The following is a 20,021-nucleotide window of genomic DNA, read 5'->3' on the forward strand; positions in this document are numbered from 1 at the left end:
CAAACTTTTATTTCAAAGGACAACAACAATGTTGATGCCAAGTGGAGATTTCTCGTTAAAATTACAGCCTTGTGGTTGTTTGCCTCCACGAAAATCTCAAGTTGGAGGAAAACTCCCCTTCTGTTCCTGAATTATGGTGTTACGGCCCAAAATAGTTGACCTTCGACAACTTACTTTACTATTTTATCCTTTTAGGCATGTGTGTGAATTTCTGTCATAACTGGCATTTGAATTCTTGAGGTTTGGTCAAAAATGTGGGTTGGACCTGTTCGGTGAAATCACAGTGACCTTGAACTTTCGTAGCCCGGGACCAAGACAAATTCTGGGATCTAATTTCATTTGCTCTGCCAGACTTGGTCTGGATCCCCTCCATTGGGATGAGACAACCAATGTTGCCACTGATTAACGAGCATTTGACTAAAAGTTCCTTATATTTTCAAATTTCTCCCACAAAAACGGCCACAATTCGGGCAAGTAATTGTGGAATAATTATCAAAGACATCTCCTCTATGCTCTAGTCTGTTGACATTTTAGCATCGCTGAACAGACGCTACATGAGTCTTTGGTTTACTGGTTGCAGGTCTGTCCAATTGTGTCCAGAAGCATTTTGCTCTGCATCCGTTGGTAACGCCTCTCGAAAATGAACCGAGGTCCCAGACTAATATGCATTTGAGTATTAGTCTGGCTACGCCAGGCTAGAACATTTGACTCTCCAAAATGAAATCAGTTTATCCTTGAATCCAAGTGAACCTTTTCACAAAATTTTAAATAATAATTGGAAACAAAGTAGGTGTGATCTGAGTGTGAATGGTTGTGTGTCGCCCCTGTGATGGGCTGTCGACCTGTCCCGGGTGTGCCGGGACTGGCTCAAGCCCCCCCTGCCACCCTTAACCCTGTGAGGCCCACTGTTGCAATTTTGCAACATCACTTTTAGCTGTCCTAGAAATATATCTGTAAATGTTTTTCTCCCCTAAAGAACCACATTGACATAGTCAATGATTCCTTTTGTTTAGCCCCACATTGTTATTGTTACATGGCCATGAACTCACGCAACATTTTATAAATCAAGACTAAAGTAAGTAAAATGCCTGATATATTTTTTGTGTGTTTATTACAATGTCTAGAACTGGTAGATACCAAGTTACTGTGGAATACATTCATCAAATGAGAGTTTTAGGTTGTTATGTCCATGTTGCAATTTTACAACACTGAGTGAGAGTGGTAGTCAAAATAGCCTGTGCACCTTACACATTACGTGGGGATATTGCACTTCTCACATGTTCCCAAAATACAAATATATATATAATCCTTTTGATTATTCCTGAATTCTAAATGTATCTTGTTACAATTACAAGTTCCAATTTTGAGTTTATACAATTTCTGGTTGATTCTCTGTAGAAGAAAGTTGCATCTGTATCGTATCAGTTAAAAAACGTAATTCACTGATCCTGGGCTTTGTTTGTTCGCCCAAATAGTTGCTTGTTGCGTGTGGGATGCAAGTGCTCTGGGGGATGGTTGTTGCTTTGTTCAGGGACAGGTGCGAATGGGCTGCAAGTGGTACCCGACTAGCACAACTCTGTGATTCCTTTCAAGGGGACATTCATCTAAACTTAACAATACATGCAAGGCCAGCCACACACACGGGGGTTCTAATTGTGGTTAAAAAACTAAAATCTCTGACAAGATCTGTCACTTGAAGTGTCAACGGAGTACGAGCCAAATCTGAACTTGGATTGTCAGGTGTTGTTTATTTAGCGATGGGACAAAGCCACCAAACCTACATTAATTTTTTTGGACTAATTTGTAGTCAAATACAAGTTCCCCATGACATTGCGGCGCTGGTACATTTTCATCTTCAGGCGCACTATCATCCTCGCGGTGGTTTACATCTGGTTCCTCTACAAGTGGGACTGCAAAGCCCTCAACATTCCAAGGAAAGAGATACTGAACAGGAGACTGTTCCAGGCACAACTAACATCCTCTCTCATCCTGGTAAACACAACTGTCAACACACCAAAGAGGACAACATTCTTCAGGCAAAGGGAGCCCAGTAACACAGACAGTGCCATCAAGGAGCCCTTTGACTGCTCAGAAGAGACTGTCCTCAGGTGATTCGAGTCCACCAAATATAAGGTCACAGCCAAGAGGACTTCTGTGCACCACCTTAGTGGATATACGCAAGGACATGATCGCACATTTCACTGTGAAGATGAAGAGAGGACGCTTCAGACACTTGGATGAAGGATTCACCAACACTCTGCAGCAAGTGCAATGTCCGTAAAAAAAAGGAGAAGAACTGTCTTTGGGACTGTCACTGCAATTGAACCTGGTGGAACACTTGGTCTATGTCAAAGCTTTCATTCAGGTCATTGAGTTTTGTTAATATTTTTAGAAAATTTAGAATTTTTCCCCCATTTTTTTAATGAATAAATTATTATTAAAAAAAAATATGAATGTTGTGTGATGATTATTCATGATGTATTTTGTTATGGGGTTAAATGAGCAAACAAGTCTGTAAATAATCCCTTAGTAGTTCTGTATATTCATTCAGACTGTGAGTGCAAAAACAGAACTCCTGCTACCACTGATGCCCAGCGTTGCAAAACGTTTCCCTAAAAAATTACTAAAATGTAAAAAATTCCAAAAACCTTTCATTTCTGCATCAGAGGCCTCCTACAACAACATCTGAAAGGTGAAAAAAAAATAGCCAATTTTTTAAAATATATTTGGGCTTTACAGGGTTAAAAGGATAATTGGCTAATGGATGGGTGGATGGATATCGACAGGTATCTCAAACCTCCTTTAATATTATTTACAGGAGCCTGAAAATAAGCACTATTTTATCAGAAGTCAAGTGAGAGATATTTTCACTCTAATGGAACAAAGACAGCAATCATCCTCATGGAAAAAATTCAGGTCAGGAGGACGGGTGAGTTCCCATTATGGCCCATGTTGGATGTCATATTGGGAGTGATGAACTTAATATGGCCATTCAGGCCGGGATGTCTCCCTGATGCTGAGTCAAATAAATCCTCCAGGTGTGTGGGGGATTTTAGGTCAGCGATGCAGTCCAACACTCCTCTGTCTTTGATCCCATAGTTTCTCAAAAACAGACCATCCATCCTGGCGACAACCAATTACTGAGACTACGCAGCAGAGAGAGAGAGACTGCATGAGTGGGGGAATCAGCGTACTTTATTTTAAGATTAATCTGATTGTGTATAATTTTGGTATCTATGATTGCATAAAATTGTACAAATACAGTTTTATAAATATCTTTCCAAAGGCCTCAGGATGTGTTTTTGCCCAGGGCACCATACAAGCTACAACCGCCACTGCAGAGGCTCAAGGTCAATAGTACAGGAAAGGGGTCAACATAGAGCGATCAAAATATTATAAATATACGGAGATGTGTACAAGAAAGAAAGATAACAAGAACTATAAATTAAAGTAAGGACGGGGGCAGCTAAGGAGTTTGTCAATGGTTACAAGCACCAAGACAATGCAACCAACAAAATGATGCATCCCTAGCATGTATATAAACACAAGTACACATATAGATACAAATAAACCTACATAAAAACACACACACACACACACACACACACACACACACACACACACACACACACACACACACACACACACACACACACACACACACACACACACACACACACACACACACACACACACACACTGAGGGAAACGGGGAGATTCTGTGAGTTTACAGTTTATTCATTATCAAAAAGAACTCGCTGCGGAGCGCCAGTTTGTTTAAACTTGTCTCTGCAGCCCTATTAATCCGAATCCTTTTTTTGGCCACTGTCAGGCCTGCCAGTGATATGCGTACTTGGATCTTGGTGATATTTAGCTTCAACAAATCATTTAACAACAGGCCAAATACAGTCACTGGTATTGTTACAGATAGTAAGTCTGACATGATCAATGCCACTTTAGTCCTGAATTGTGACACTGGTGGACAATCCCACACCATGTGAAGGAAAGTGCCAGGAGCTTTGATAGTGCAAAAACTACATGAGGAATCATTTATCGCCTTCATGCAGTGGAGTTTGTGCGGAGTTAGGTATGTTCTATGGGCTATAATTATAGTGAATCTGTTGGTGGTTGGGATTATGAGAAGCCTCCTTTATGTTTAACCATACATCCCCTCAATCAAAATCCAAGTCCAGATCTGGGCAGTCAAGTCTCCACACTCTGTCCAGAGGTAGATCCTGATAGGAGGCCTCCAAAAAGATCCTGTACAGTGTGGACACCCTACCCCTGTTTTTCCCCTGTAGTGTAAACAATGTATAAAGTGGTCGAATGGTTGTTGCCATCGGACACTGTGCTTTGAGAGCTGATCTGAGCTGAAAATAAAAGAAAAACGAGAAACCGGGTAGATCAATGTGATGTGTGTCCACATCAGCCCTCTGCAGAGGAGCTGAGAGGGCAAGCATGAGATGCGATAAAGTGTTGCAGATATGACCCAATGTGCGCCTCAGTGTCGTAAGCCTTAGAAAAGAGGTAAAGAGTGACCTGACATCGTGGTCGAGGGCACCTGGCATCATCAGGTGAAACTATGAGGGACGCAATAGTCGGCTCAATAGCTGGTATGTGGTCAAGACAGGATTTTTCCATATCCTGCATGGTTGCCAGGGTTCGGCCATCCGATGTAAGGTGGGAGAGAGGCTTAGTGCCCTCCAGCCTGCATGCAACTTCCTCAGATATTCATCAGAGGGAGGAACAGTGAAGTTGGCAGGGGGTGGAGTGCGCTTTAAGAAAGCGCAAGCAGGCGCCGGCTCTGACTGTTGTAGATCCAGCTGCAGGAGCGCTAGTGCTGCATGAATGATGGACCTCATGGTGCTCTCTCCCGTCCCTTCTAAAAAGCTCTGAGCGGAGGAAAGAGAGCTGGACTCAGAGGCTTGGGAGGGCCTCCTCCAAGTCATGACAGTGAGTGGCAAAAGCTGTCACTGTGGAGCAAGCATCACCCATCAGGCATTCCACCTCAGCCAGTCTAGCAGCTGTTACTGCACGAGGCATGTAACTGCAATTCATACATGGGTCCTCTGCTCAGATGTCCGAGGCCCAGACAATAGGGACAAAGGTCATGGCCGTCCTCGGGCTGGAGAGGAGCCATACAGGTCTTACAAGCATTAGAGTCAATCGGAGTAGTGGTGCCGGAGAAAAACAGCCATCCAATCGCTGAGGACCACTGTAGTCAGACTGAGCGAGAGCACTCTGGTGACTGTGAGAAAAGGACATGAGACAATATGTAATGCTACAGTGAGAGGGTGTCTTAGTGGAAAACTCTCACACCACCTACACAGTACGTTGTGAGACCACTCTCTTCACCAGTACAGTAGCTGTCAATAAATAGCTAAAAATGAGCACATGCTCGTTCAAGCGTCCAACCGTTTGACTGAGCGAGGACACTCTGCTAAACGTAAGCACAGGACACAAAGCAATGTATATTGTTAAGTAAGAGGAGCGGAAACACTCTCTCCACCGACAGTACATTTGTCAGAAAACAGTATAGTCCTGTACCCCCTATAGTACGTTACTGTGTTCCTTCTGTTTCAGCTTTCCTCAAGAAACAGTCTATACAGTGAGAGGAGAGTGTGACTACTCGCATACTAGCGTCCAACTAGGTTAGACTGAGCGACAGCCCTTGGAGCACATTACACAAAACAATGTATAATGCTACAATAAGAGGAGCGGAAACACCCTCTCCAGCTACACAGTAATGTTGTCAGAAAACAGTGTATTCCTATACATTTTAAATGGTGTTCTACTGTTCTCTCTCTGTTTTATTCTTTCTTCAGGGAACAGTGTATGCCGTGAGAGGGAGCAAGGACGCTCTCTTCATAAGGACAGAAGTAGTCAATATATCCAGCGACGAGCACACGCTCGTGCTAGCGTTCCACCGAGTTAGACTGAGCGAGAACACTCTGCTGACTGCGAGAACAGGACATGAGTTCTGCTAATCAGTGTAGGAAACGATACATGCAGTGAAAAAGGAGCGCAGACGCGCTTCACTGACACAGTATCAGCATCTGCTAACTCCTGCTAGCATAATGTCAACTTTAACCAGTCTTACCGATTGAGAAAGGTGGTCTCACGTTGGTGATGAACGTGGATCGGAACGTATGTCAGTCCGGCGAAGAACCGAACAGCAAATCTGCTGATTCCTCTCTGGAAAAGGAAAAAGCTTGTCACAGCCTCTGGAGGGCAAGCAACCCACAACTCCAACTGATGAGGTCACAAGGCTACAAGGGACGAGATGAATATTCCATAATTTAGCCAAAGCTAATGTTATCCCAGTAGTGTGCGTTTACCTGCATAAGCGAGAAGATGAAAAGGAAACGATCTTGTGATGACACCTGAACTTGAGCCAGTGGTCATCCAAGGTCACATGTGACTTTGTTGATAATAATACTTGACCTGCACATGCATGAGACGGAAGATCTCCAGTGTTAAGCACTAACTCTGGCGGTCAGTAAGGATGACTTTTTTTTTTCTTTCAGGACAGAACATAAAAAGGGCCATTCAAATCTGTCACATGCCTTCATAGCATCAAGGGACAGCACTGATGCAGGGGAGTTTTTGTCACCTGCAGCATCTTTTACATGGAGAAGGTGTCTAACATTATCTGTGGCTAGCATTGATTTTATTAAACCTGTCTGATCACAGTTAACTAGTTCTGATAAATGATCCTGAATGCGCCGGGCAAGTACCTTTTCATAACTTTTAAGGTCCGAATTTAACAAACTGAGAGGCCTGTTATTTTGACATTCTGTTGGATCCTCGTCTTTCTTTAACAATAATCCCTAGAGGTGGTTGCACCTGAGCGTTTGTTCGCATGCCATACTGCATTCATATCCCCTCCACCACAAACGCATAGTCAGTTAGCTCCAGCATTCTTTGTGTTAGCATAGTATAAAAATCTTCATCCAAAGTATTAGAGGCATTAGCAGGGATAAGGGCCATCATTCTCCTGCTCATTTCAACTCTAGCACATGTCATTCTACCGGGTGTGTCCGCCCATAGGCCCAACAGTTTAACTTTCAGGGTGCGTCTAATTATGATGGCAAATCCTTTGGTTTTCGTGTCAGCCGAAGGGGTAGCAATAGTATGGTAGACCTTATTAACAATACAACCCAAGTCTCTATTAAGAAGGTGTGTCCTGTAGGAGAGCCAGATACATTTTTTTGGCGGCACAGCATAGTCAGTACACTAGTTTGCTTATGAGGCGCATTCAGCCCGCCACAGTTCCTAATAGATAGTACCCTAACCCTAGCCCAAATAGACAGCTAGTAGTTCCCATCGGTGCTCAGCAGCAACATCTTCCCTTCATCATGTTAGTCCGACACTGTGGTGAGAGTTCCAGGCGGCATGGAGCATAGCCTCGGCAAAAAAAGCAAAAATAAACAATCCAATGCTGTTGCTTGTATCCCGATTAAAGTAAGGCAGTATGAATTTAGTCGGGCGCAGTGTGCATTACATATGCTGGTTCCTGATGTAGAACGCTATTGCATGACCTCAGGTGCACGCTCATCCTCCAGCTCTTATCCTCGGCCGCTTGTAGAGCCTGCGCTCCCAGCAGGGAGGCGATGAAGTGTCAAGCTTCTTTTGGGGATGGAAATGTCTTAACTCGGCCGCCTCCTTTAACTTTGAGCACAGTAAAGCAGGAAAAATTCCACACTTTTGGCTCTGGTCAAATCCATCACCTGAGAGGAAGCCTGGCGATGCTTCATGGTAATCATAGCTACAGTAGTCAGACGAGAAGCGAATCCTCCGTCCTTTGATTGTGAGGGTTTTTTTCTTAGCGGCTCGGAGGATGTTCTGGTGGGTGGTATATTGGAGAACATTGAAAGCATTGAGTACGAGAGACACCTTGTTTCTTGTGGTTGTCAGGCAATGGGTGATGGGTGCGCATGATCTCATCCTCGAGATTGCCCAAGGAGGGGAACCACTCCTGCAGCTAGTGGGTGAGGAACTGAATGGTGTTAGACCCCTCAAGGCTTTCTGACAGGCCAGTGATGCGGACGTTGCATCTTCGGTTTCTGTCCTCCATATCAGAATATCATTTCAAAACAACAGAACGTAACTTGCCCATATCTACTTTAACTGTGCCAATACACTCAGTCAGTTAATCAGTTTGGATAGGTTTCAATTTTTCCTCGGTGCCCTTTCCCATCTCTTGCAGCTGATCAAAGCGGGACCCCAGGTAGCCATGTTGCTTCTCTACCACCGCATCCGCCAGGGCCTCCATGTCAGAGACTTTTTACTAGAGTCGGTTATTGCTTCTCACAGACTACTAAACAAGGTCAAGTGACAAAAAAATGAGTTGTCTCAACAGGATAAACTAACAAAATTGGCAATACTGGGTTCCGCTAATCAATCAATGTTGGTAATGTGACTCTACTGAAGGGGCTGAAATCTACAACTCTAGTCTGAATTGCAACTACAAGCTACTGGGCAATCAGTGACAAATCCTGATGTGCCTTTTCTATATACTGTACTTCTGTGATTAACATGTCCTAAATAGCTTATATCATTTCTAAAGCCCCTTTTACACTGGCCAAAAAAAACGTTTAAACCAGCTAACACCCGGCGTTTTCTGCAGTGTTAAAACGTTTAATCGGCTTCACCTCCGATTGGCATTGATGTGAAACGTCACACCCGGGTGAACGCGCTAATTTGCGCGATGACAGAGGCAATGAAGGCTTGACTCCTCCGTCGGTAACTGCTGTTACCTCACCAGCTGTAGTAAAGACACCTCTCGCATGTAGCTAGATCGCTTAGCCTAGCTTTGGCTCGTTGGTAGTAACAACTAACACAGGGCCAGGCTCGGCTCGTAACACTGCGCTGAGTTTGTAAACTTTGAAAGAGTGACAAGTACAAGATATAAGGTAGCGTTGACCACCGGCTCACTGGCTACCATGCTTTCTGTTGTTTACTACACTGTTCTTCTTCTTTGTTTTATGGTGTGCACCGCTCTCTACCATCACCTATGGCCGCCACCTGTCACTACACGATCATCAGAACCTGGTCTGCTCGCAGTGTGAAAGTGGCCAATTGCCGATTAAATGCGGGTCGACCCGCGTTTAAAAAACCCGGGTCAACGCGGTAATTTTGGTGTGAAAGAGGTATAACATACACATGCTGAGCTCACATGTTTCATTCTATCACAAATGGCTGTTATCCCCACTGCTTTTCTCCAGTTGTTTACCCACAACAGGCCATTTTTGACACTTTGACCCCTACAGAGACGTAGCCATATATGACCCCTCTGACTTGACCTGGAGGCCCTACTTTCAACTGTGACACCTCTGCAATCAAACTGACAGCGTGGTGAACACGTCACTTTAGAGAGGAGATGAACAAAATCTGGGTTTCAACAAGTAAAATTTAAGACTATTTAATTAATTGCCTTTTATAGTCCATTATTGATGCAATTTAAGACCAATTTTAGCTCTAACATGGTGATGAATCTTAGCGTTGTCCAGAGGTTGCTTACCAGAGTTGCATGATTTGTTAATACATTTACCTATAAAAGTTAGTTCTAGGTGGAATCTTATTATTAGAAATGAGTCTGTGGTCTCTGAACAGCTGAGGCACTGACAAAACAGTACAAGTGATACCCCAAGGTTTCTGAGTGTCTATGTTTTTATAATTTACTGGAGGATTTCCATTGGTAGAAAGGGACAATCTGCATAAAACCTCAAAAAACAATGTGAAAGCATTACTTCACAGGCGACAGGATTCAGCTGTTGTTCAGCAGAGATTATTGTTATCGAGCTGAATTGAGCCTGTCTGCCTCTAAGCACTGAGACTATTCTAGACCTTTACAAGAGAACAGAGAAAAGAGCTGAACTGGATCTCTACAGGATCGACTGCGACACATGTGTAGCAAAGGAATAACAAGTTATATGAGAAATATCCAAAACACAGTGTATGTTCACTTAATCAGGTCTGAATCCAAAATAATTTTGTCAAGTGTGCCAGACTATTAATCATTTCAGCATAACAGAATAACAATGAGCACATAGAGAAAGTGCACCTTATGTTAGTGTGAGTGCATCCTGTGCATGCCTTCAAATCTGGGAAACCATGTTACCTTGTGCAGGTTCCCTTTGGAGTCTCCCAGGAAGGCGATGGTATGTCCAAGCCGAACACTGACGGACACAGCAGTGAGACGGGCAGACGGGCTGTCCAATATGGTTTCAGCCTCCACAGCAATTCGGCTGGCCATTGGGCTGGGGGTGTGGTCAGAGCCGCAGGGGTAGGCGTCCAGGGTGTTCTGAGAGTCGGGACACGGAAGAGAAAATTCAGTACATGGTGCTTCAATTGATGAGTCATTCATTTCTCATCAACTTAGCCATTCACCAAAAATATAACAGCCATGTTCTGGTAGATTATAAAATTCCAGAAGAATTTATTGTGAAGGGGCCTGGGAACAAACTACACTTTAAACCTTATAGACCTTTATTTTTGTTTCCCAGTTTGGCATAAGGGAAGGTTGTATGTTTCTCTTCCAAGCATATTATTTTTTCCACAAGGACGTTTGAAAGAGGGGTCATTGCTTCATCATTCGTAATCTTTACAATAGGAAGTAGAGGCAATGAACCTGGGAGCTCTGGCTGCTGAGGGCTACATGTTTAGATGGATAGTGTGTAGTTGGTTGCTACATTTTGTTTATCTCAAAGGGGTCCTGTTTTTCAAATAAAATCTATGTTTATATTCAATGCTCACCAAAATGGGTTGTTAGTGTCCTTAAGGTTCAACAATCATGTTGAATACATTTCCTTCCTCACAAAACATTGAAATGGGTGATTTTTAACACTGCATTTAACCCTGCATTGTTAACTAACTCAGGTCGTCTTCCCTGCCTTTACTGGTGCATTGCAGCATTCTTCTATCACAATCACATGTAGACCAGTGGACTAGTGTGACACCATAAGTAGGACTGTGTATCACATCACCCCAGTGCACATGCATGAGAGAAAAAAAACAGGTTCACGGCAGCACACAGGAAACCTTATTAAACAGAGAGTGCTACTCAGGCACATACTGGACAACTGCATTAGACACCAAATACTTTCTGATCTCATCACTGCACAAAACTGTCCAACTTGTAACTTGTAATAATATGGCTGAACAGGCTCCTAACAACTATATACTGTATGGTCAGTATTGATTAAGCCATGTGAAGTGATGGACAGATTAGACAGCATGTTTTATCCACATCATGATAACCCAACCATTAGAGGAAAATGAGCAGGGATGACTGCATGCTAAGAATAGACCTAAACTATATTATAGGCACTGAAATAGTTGTGAAGTCATGACGCTCAGTCTAGGACCATGGCACGGAAGCTAAAAGGCTGGTCTGTCACTGGCTAGACTTGCTGATGGGAGCCTGTGATTACAATGCAACAACACAGCGCTGTGCAGACTGCAACCATGTGCACCTTTACCCATTAATACCCAAGGCAGTAATGAATCCTTCTTCCTGGCCATAATGTTTTATACCCCTAATAAAACCAGCCGTATATTTGTGATGTCATAGCGACACAGTCACTGCCTTCAGCCTTGCCCCCAGTGCTCACCTGTCATTCCGTTGCTGAGCGATCAACTTCACAAGAAAAATCAAGAAGCTACATCATTACACAGGATTCCTAAGGATATTAATACAAGAGACCAGAACTAACTCAGAATTATTTTAACTTTGCAAAATTCATCGGTAACCGGTGTCGGCCGCTGCCCGCGACGTGGAGCTGCTGCTGGGGCAGAGACAGCGGCTGTTCTGGAGGGTGAAGGAGCGGGCGGATAGGCCGCTGTGACTGTCCGCCGTTCCTTCACCAACTGCTGTGACTGCGGACACGCCCCCAGTCACAGCTGCCGGTCCGCTGGCGTCTCTGCCCCAGCAGCAGTTCCACGTCACGTCAGCTTTGGCCAGCTTCCAGTCCCTCAACAGATCGCTCTGGCGTCTTCCGCCTCGCAGGCCGCCACCGCCACTGGTTACCGATGAATTTTGTGTAGTCGGGGAGCAGGGAGATAGTTTCTCCAGGGCAGAAGATGCCTCGCTCAGGGATAGCACGGTCAGACCAAGCTCTGAGCACGGTGAACACACAAAAGGTGAACAGAGGAAGTGGTTGGCCTGGCCGAGGTGATAATATGGGACCTTTAAAGGGGCGTCAAAACTTAATACGATCTCTGGTCATGTCTCTGTCATTATGAGAAATTAGGTTTTTATTGATCAATGTGTGTGTGAATTGTAAGTAAGTACAGTAAACAATCCTGCACTCCAAATGTAAAAACAACAAATGTAAGTAATCATTGATAAAAAACCTTGTTAAACATTACCCTCAGCTCCACCTCACCAAGAGCAGCTAATGTAGCTGATCGATCGCTCCCTGACCAGTAATCCTATTAAATTACACTGCCCGCACTACCTTTTCTCTTTGAACCAATCTGCTGTACCTGGCTCCACAGGTTGAGAGGTCAGTGCTGCTCAAGGTCCTCAACACAGTGAAGTGATAATAAAGGATGTCAAACTCACAAATCCAAATTCAATGCTTGCATGGTGTAGAGACCAAGATAAACTGTATACACACACACACACACACACACACAAACTAGGAGGATCTCCAGAGTTGGTCTTGTGGGAGGGCAAATCTAATGTCTAATTCAATCTCTCCTCCACAGAATTACATTTGTCTGTTACAAAAATGCCAAATTAAATTTCATCCTCTTCGATAGAGGTCACTCTGCTGGAAGGGGACAGCCATGGACAGCTTCAGATGGATGGCAACAGCTTTCTCAGAAAACGTTTTATTCAGCACAGTCGTCAATGAAAAAATTTGCTCCTTTAAAAAGGAAAGGACCGAATGAGTTGGACAGCGAATTTCTTCTGTAAACCGTATGATGAATACAAGAAGGATAGTGGCTTATTTGACTGGCTCACTGTGTTCCTCCCTGCCAAAACTCTAGGTGATGGTTATCACTCAGAGAAATAAAATATGAAATATGAGGTCTGAAGTGAAAAGTGCTGGGTTCTGTTAATTTTATCATATAAGAATGTATTTCAATACTCTCTGACACCATTCTTTTCTACAAAAACAACAACTCTTGAACTATAGTTTAGGCATAATAAAAACATTTTGCAAGCTGCACCGTCTCTCTGATCTACTATGCCCTGTTGCTAAACTAGTAAACTGTTCTCACCTTTTAGTCTAGTTAAATACAACGCTGATTCTTTATCCCCCTTTGGTGTGATTGTTTGAGCAGGTGTGAACACGAAAATCTCATGGAGACCCTTAAGACAAGGTGGTCTCAGTCTGGTGCCAAATCAACCAAGTTTGTTAGTGGTGAGATGTAATCGATCCAACTTAACTACCTGTACTTACTTTCTTGCTTCCGCCCCCGACACATCTTACCAAAAGATTTAAGGATATAACAGAGTCCGAATTTTACAACCTCAGCTCAGACTTACTAGTTAAGTTTCAAGCAGATGGGAAGCTTCGCTTCCTATGATATATTTTTTTAATATTCAACATTATGACTTTTTTTCTGTTTAATAGACCTTAACTTTAATTTTCAGATATATACTATTGACTTCTCCACCCACTTACAGTCCGTCTCCCCTGCAAAATCAGCTGCAACATTCTATACTTCTACCGCCACAATTAATCACAGTTACCCTTTATTCATTGCCTGTGGTAAAAAAAAAAACCCACCAGATTTACTCATTGTCAAAAAATAAAAACCAGACATGAGATTGTGGGCACATCAAAGAGTGAGATTCAAGAGAGTGACTATACAGTCCTATTTCCATTTCAAGTTTTGGCCTGTCATGCTTGTCTGTTAAAGTTTATAGCCTGTCATGCTGTTATCTGCAACCTAGGTCTGTGTACAATGACACAGCTACAAATAAAAAGTCTGTGACAAATGACAAAATGAATTTGTTTGAGAGTCTTCTTGACCAAGGATTTGAATCATTGATTTGAATCATTGCAAAAATTCCAGGCACTGTCCTAGAAACTAGCAAATCGTGGTGAAATTGATAATCCTGAATGGATAATCCACAGTTTCCCGCAGTGATTTATTTTATGTCAGCAGTGGATGTGGGTAACCTAACCTGAAACAAATACCACCTCCAGTGACCTCATTACACTGCATTAGACCTGTATGACATCAAGTCTTAGCCTTTGGGCAAAGCACAGAGGTGAGATGCCTGTGATCATTTATTGCACTTGAATTTTTAAATAGTGACAGCGTTAATAGCAAGTTACCACAGAAACAAGCAGATTTAACCATATGAACTCACCTCTGGAAGGTTGGCACAGTTGGACTTGACTTCGTACTCAATGTAGGCTGCATCCACTCCTGCTTCTCTACCCATCTGTGTGTAGCACAGGTCTCTGGTGGAATTAATCCTGCGGTCCACATCTTCAAGGTTAAACAAGCAGAGGGCCGAGTCCTCACTGGGCCGATTTGATGAAGCCAAAATAGTGGAGAAGACACCAAGAAGAATCTCAGAGCCTTGACTCGCTGCACCATCCTTGGAGAGCCCGAGTTGGACAGCTTGCAGCAGGTTATAAATTTTTCCTGGCCTGGAACGGCAAATTAATGGTATTTCTACGTAGGAGTAATAGGACTGGTCATCCAAACATACTCGAGAGACATATGTGCGATGCTCGCGAGATTGTGATTTAAGGTCCCGTCTGTGGAAGAGGAAGTATACATGCTGACGATGGGCAAACGAGGCCACAAAATTATGGTCATATTCTGAGAGACGGCCAGCCACAGCCAATTTGGCGGTCTCCTCGTACGAAAAGATTGGCTCTTGGGCGAGATTTCTTGTGGATATAGGTGGATGGCTGCTGGTGTAACCCCGGCCCACAAACAGGAGTGGCTGCTTATCAGGATGTGAGCGAACAACAACCCCAACAGTGCTAACATTGGGGTGGTTAGCTGCTACATATTGAGTATCGACCGGCCTCGTGGTGGAGAATCGTACCATATCCACAGAATCCAGATTACGTTTCTGACAGATTCCTTGGTTGACGCTCCCACAGGTTATCAGTTCCATGGAGTAGGGATCTACCAACAGAAGCTTGTTGTGGTTATTGGTTGTCCTAGCCTGAGGGCAGTTGCTCTTAGTAACAGGAGGTAAGCACTCCCTACTGTCTGTGACAGGTCCAGTGTCAACCTGGAGCTCAGGTTGTAGGAATCGATTCAACTGGAACAGGTGATCTCGGGCCCCGATATAGACCCGACCCACAGTGTGGTCGGGATGCAGGGCCAAGTGCTCAAACACAGTGTCATTTTGAACAAAGGTGGGATAAGGGCTAGAGGGGGAGGGGTCTGATCCTTGGACAACGCCACTAGTTAGTAAGATAAGGGGCCAGCCAATGGCTAACATGAGGAGAGACAGCAGTGTACGGACTGCCAACACTGAAAGACGATACACGTTCCCCGGAGGCATGGCAGCAGAGCTGAAGGAAAAACGACAAGAAAAGTTGTTAGAAACGATGACTTCATTCACCACAGGAGTTAAATTGTCACAATGCTCCAAACAGTACCACCTGGGTAGGGTCATGAATTGGGCCTGGCTCTATGCATGGGCATAGAATTTACACTAAACCTTCCAGCAGCTTGTTTTTGTGTTTTAGAACGTAATCGCAGTAGAATACTATGTTTTGTGTCTCTGATTCACTGCTTGGTGTTCCACTATCAGCACTCGCTCTCTTCATTCAGTCTACAGGTTTCTCGGTTTTTGCTGCTTTCTCTCTGTCTCTCTCCTTGTTGAGCTGGTAAAGACTTGCCAACATTGAAAAGAGTTTGACAAACAGCAACAAACAAATCCTGCATATATGCCTTTGAATAAATGTTTAATAATAAAAAGATAGCATAATCTTCCACCTCCAAGCTCAATCCTGAAACTGCAGTGAACTTCTCTGTGTCGTTTGCCCTTTAATTTTGGGATGAAGCAGGTCGGTTTGCTGGGGCAATTGGAGCGAACTGTTCCACAGTCTCGTCCGTCTCCATCTGCCTTCGCCCTCTTTCCCCTGGCTTTGTGTATGTGTGTTTGGTCAATGGGCGGAGACGTATTCACGGGGCCCTGAGGAGCAGCACGGCTGGGCGCAATCATCCACTCACAGTATAAGAAACCGGCACACCAGTCACTCGTCGCCGGATTATTCAGCTAACCATGCGATAGTGAGAATCAGCGCCTATGACCTTGTGAATTCCTAGAGAAAAACTTTGTGCTCCATTGTCTAACTTTGCTTCTCTTTCATGCCCAGGAACCGGACTCCAGTCTGCTGCTTCTTAATACGAATCTGTGACTACCTTCGGTGCTTATTGCTAGAACAACAATGACCTCAAACCCCACCTCCCCACATTCTGTGTCCGCACCTTTTATACAGAACAGCAAGGAGGAATAGGGGCACAGCATCCCTTGTGTAAAAAAGCTTTTTATGCAGTGTTGGTGTCCACTGTAGATTTTGTTTTTTGACAGAGGAATAAAACCTGGCGTGGTCCTTTGCTGTTGTAGGCCATCTGCTCATGGTTTGACATGTTGCGCTTTTTGAGCTGTCCTCCACTGGATGTTTTTTTTTTGCTCCATTATAACTTAACTCTAGAGACAATTTTGCATTAAAATCCCAGGAGATCAGCAGCTTAAGAAATACTCAAACCGGCCCAGCAGGCAACAGCAATCATGTAACAGTCAAAGTCACTGAGATCACATTTTTCTCCACTCTGATGGTTAACGTGAACATTAATTGAAGCTTCCGACCAGTAACTGAGGGATTTAATGCACTGCAAAACTGCATAAACTGACTGATTGGATTACTGTCTGAGTAAGCATGTGTAAAGATGTTCCTGTATTCCACTAAAAAATATATAGGCCAACCTAAATGATCTTACTAATAATTCTGCTGCACTACGTAGTAGGGCTGCAATGACGCGTCGACTTAATCGATAATGTTGATTACGTAAATTCGTTGATTTGCGTTCAATGCGTTTACATTCCTCTCCAGTGATGTCAGCTCCCGAAAAAGCTTGTGTCATATGAGCGGCTTATGTGCGTAGTGTGTTTGTTGGCAGAACTGGAGAGAGAGCCTCGGGGCGAGTGACTGTTAGCAAGGCGAGGTCCGGTGAGTCAAGTCAAGTCAACTTCATTTTCAATTCCTGCAATATTGTTCCAGACATACAGTGGAATTGAAAAACTGTTTATCTCGGACCCACGATGCAATAGTACAAAAAATATAATAATAAAAAGTAATGTTATGTCTGCTGTTAGTTTTTCCATTTCCTGTTTTATTTTGGTGATTCTCTGTTCCCCTATGTGTGAGCTTGTTAGACTTCCTGTTTTCTCTCGCCTGGGTGATTACCTGCCCCCGCCTTAATGTGTGGCACCTGTGGCTCATTGTTGTTCCTGCCCAGTATATTTAAGCTCTGTCTTCCCCTTACCCCAGTGTGAGATTGTCTGATTTCTTTACGTGCAGCATTCGAGCGTTGTTCCCCTGTATTCTGATTTTCAGAGTTTGATTTCCCCCTGGATTCTGACCATTGCCTGTCTTTTGGATTTCCCGTTTGCCTGTTGATTTCGGACACTGTTGTTTGTAAGCTTGTGCCAGTTTGCAAATAAAACCGTTTGTATTTACCTGAGTCGTGCAATTGTGGGTCCATCCTCTGGTGTACGTGACAGAACAATCTCGCCACTTCAGGCAGACCATTTTTCCGATCGGGCTAGGATTGCCTACATGATTTCACATGGGTTGGAGGGGGCGGAGCACGCATTCATGGTTTGGACAGACCATAAGAATCTGGAATATCTACGATCGGCCAAACGGTTAAACTCTCGTCAAGCCAGATGGGCCCTGTTTTTCAATCCGTTTAATTTCACCCTGTCATATTGTCCAGGTTCCAAGAATGTTAAACCCGATGCATTGTCCCGACTGTTTGACTCTGACTCCGTTCCTAAGTCTGAAGAGACCATCCTCCCAGTATCCTGTGTTGTGGGCGCTGTCTCGTGGGAGGTTGAGGAGAGGGTGAGACAAGCAACTGTTGAGTTACCTGTCCCGGTCGGTTGTCCGCCGAACTGCCTGTTTGTCCCTCCTGAGCTTAGGTCACAGGTCATCCATTGGGCCCATTCAAGCTCTCTGTCCTGTCATCCGGGGGGGAGGAGAACCATATTTGTGGTTCAGCAGCGTTTCTGGTGGCCTGGAGTTAGAGATTCGGTGAAGGAGTACGTGGTGGCCTGCCCTGTGTGTGCTCAAAACAAACAGTCTCATCAGCCACCGGCAGGATTACTTCATCCTCTCCCTGTGCCCTCTCGACCCTGGTCAGATATATCACTGGATTTCGTCACAGGTTTGCCTTCTTCGGAGGGGAACACTACTATCCTAACTGTTGTTGACAGATTTTCCAAGATGGTTCATTTTGTTCCCCTACCTAAATTACCTTCTGCCAAGGAGTTGGCGGAGATAATGCTCCAGCATGTTTTTAGATTGCACGGACTCCCTAGAGATGTGGCGTCGAATAGGGGGCCCCAATTCATCTCCCGTTTCTGGAGGGCATTCTGCAGTCTTCTCAGAGCCACTGTGAGTTTATCTTCTGGTTACCATCCGCAATCTAATGGCCAGACTGAGCGGCTCAACCAGGAGTTGGAGGTGGGTCTTCGCTGTCTGTCTTCCAGGAATCCGGCAAGTTGGTGCAAACAGCTGATTTGGGTGGAGTACGCCCATAACACTCTGCCCTGCTCATCCACCGGCCTCACTCCCTTCCAGTGTGGGTACGGCTACCAACCCCCCCTCTTCCCGGCCCTAGAGCAGGAGGTGGGAGTTCCTTCCGCCCAAGCATTAGTTCGCCGTTGTCGGCAGACATGGACCAGGGCGCGTCAAGTCCTGCTTCATAAGTCATCACTGTACAAGAGGTCTGCAGATCGCCGGAGGTTCAAGGCTCCAACCTACTCGGAGGCTCAGAGAGTATGGTTGGCTACCCGGGATCTTCCCCTTCACGTGGAGAGCCGTAAGTTGACACCCCGGTTCATTGGTCCATTTCCAGTCAAAAAAATTATTAACCCTGTTGCTGTGAGACTGAAATTACCTAGGACCATGAGGGTTCATCCGACGTTCCACGTGAGCCGCGTGAAACCGGTTCAACAAAGCCAGTTGGTTCCTGAGACTCCCGCTCTCCCTCCTCCGGGCGTTGTTGATGGAGGCCCTGTCTATACCGTGAAGAGGCTTCTTGCGGTCAGAAGACGAGGGTGAGGCCGTCAGTACCTGGTCGACTGGGAGGGGTACGGGCCCGAAGAAAGGTCCTGGGTCTCAGCCAGTAACATCCTAGATCCGGAGCTCATTCGTGAGTTCTTCCTGCAACACCCTGAAGAGCCTGGGCCGTCTGGAGTCAGGCTTTAAGGGAGGGGTACTGTCATGTCTGCTGTTAGTTTTTCCATTTCCTGTTTTATTTTGGTGATTCTCTGTTCCCTATGTGTGAGCTTGTTAGACTTCCTGTTATCTCTCGCCTGGGTGATTACCTGCCCCCACCTTAATGTGTGGCACCTGTGGCTCATTGTCGTTCCTGCCCATTATATTTAAGCTCTGTCTTCCCCTTACCCCAGTGCGAGATTGTCTGATTTCTTTACGTGCAGCTTTCGAGCGTTGTTCCCCTGTATCCTGATTTTCAGAGTTTGATTTCCCCCTGGATTCTGACCATTGCCTGTCTTTTGGATTTCCCGTTTTCCTGTCAATTTCTGACACTTTTTGCAAATAAAACCGTTTGTACTTACCTGAGTCGTGCAATTGTGGGTCCATCCTCTGTGTGCGTGACAAGTAATATATACAATAAATAAATTCGAAATAGCGCAAAAGTAAGAGTAAGGCAAGACCACACGGTATAGAAAAGCTAAAGAAATGGAGAATGTGCAATTTAAAGGAAATAGAGTGCAGATTGAATGTAATATTTCTCTTCAGTTTGCGGAGGAAGTAGAGGCGGCGGTGGGA

At 44.6% G+C, this 20,021-nt stretch overlaps 1 protein-coding gene across 8 annotated transcripts in view; it reads right to left on the reverse strand.

The window, feature by feature from the left end:
* plxnb1b (plexin b1b) overlaps positions 1 to 20,021 on the reverse strand; it is a 130,006-nt gene that overhangs the window by 40,413 nt on the left and 69,572 nt on the right. For 6 of the 8 annotated variants that reach the window (XM_035631523.2, XM_035631525.2, XM_035631526.2 and 3 more), the window contains 2 exons: positions 14,336 to 15,506; positions 10,124 to 10,306 (listed from right to left, as the gene is read on the reverse strand). In XM_035631523.2, coding sequence (XP_035487416.2) covers positions 10,124 to 10,306; positions 14,336 to 15,496 — 1,344 coding nt within the window. In that variant the 5' untranslated portion in view covers positions 15,497 to 15,506. The remainder of the gene's footprint in view (positions 1 to 10,123; positions 10,307 to 14,335; positions 15,507 to 20,021) is intronic. The other 2 variants (XM_035631527.2, XM_035631528.2) reach the window with 1 other exon arrangement.

This window comes from Scophthalmus maximus, chromosome 6, assembly GCF_022379125.1.
Source record: "Scophthalmus maximus strain ysfricsl-2021 chromosome 6, ASM2237912v1, whole genome shotgun sequence".
Lineage (NCBI taxonomy): Eukaryota > Metazoa > Chordata > Actinopteri > Pleuronectiformes > Scophthalmidae > Scophthalmus > Scophthalmus maximus.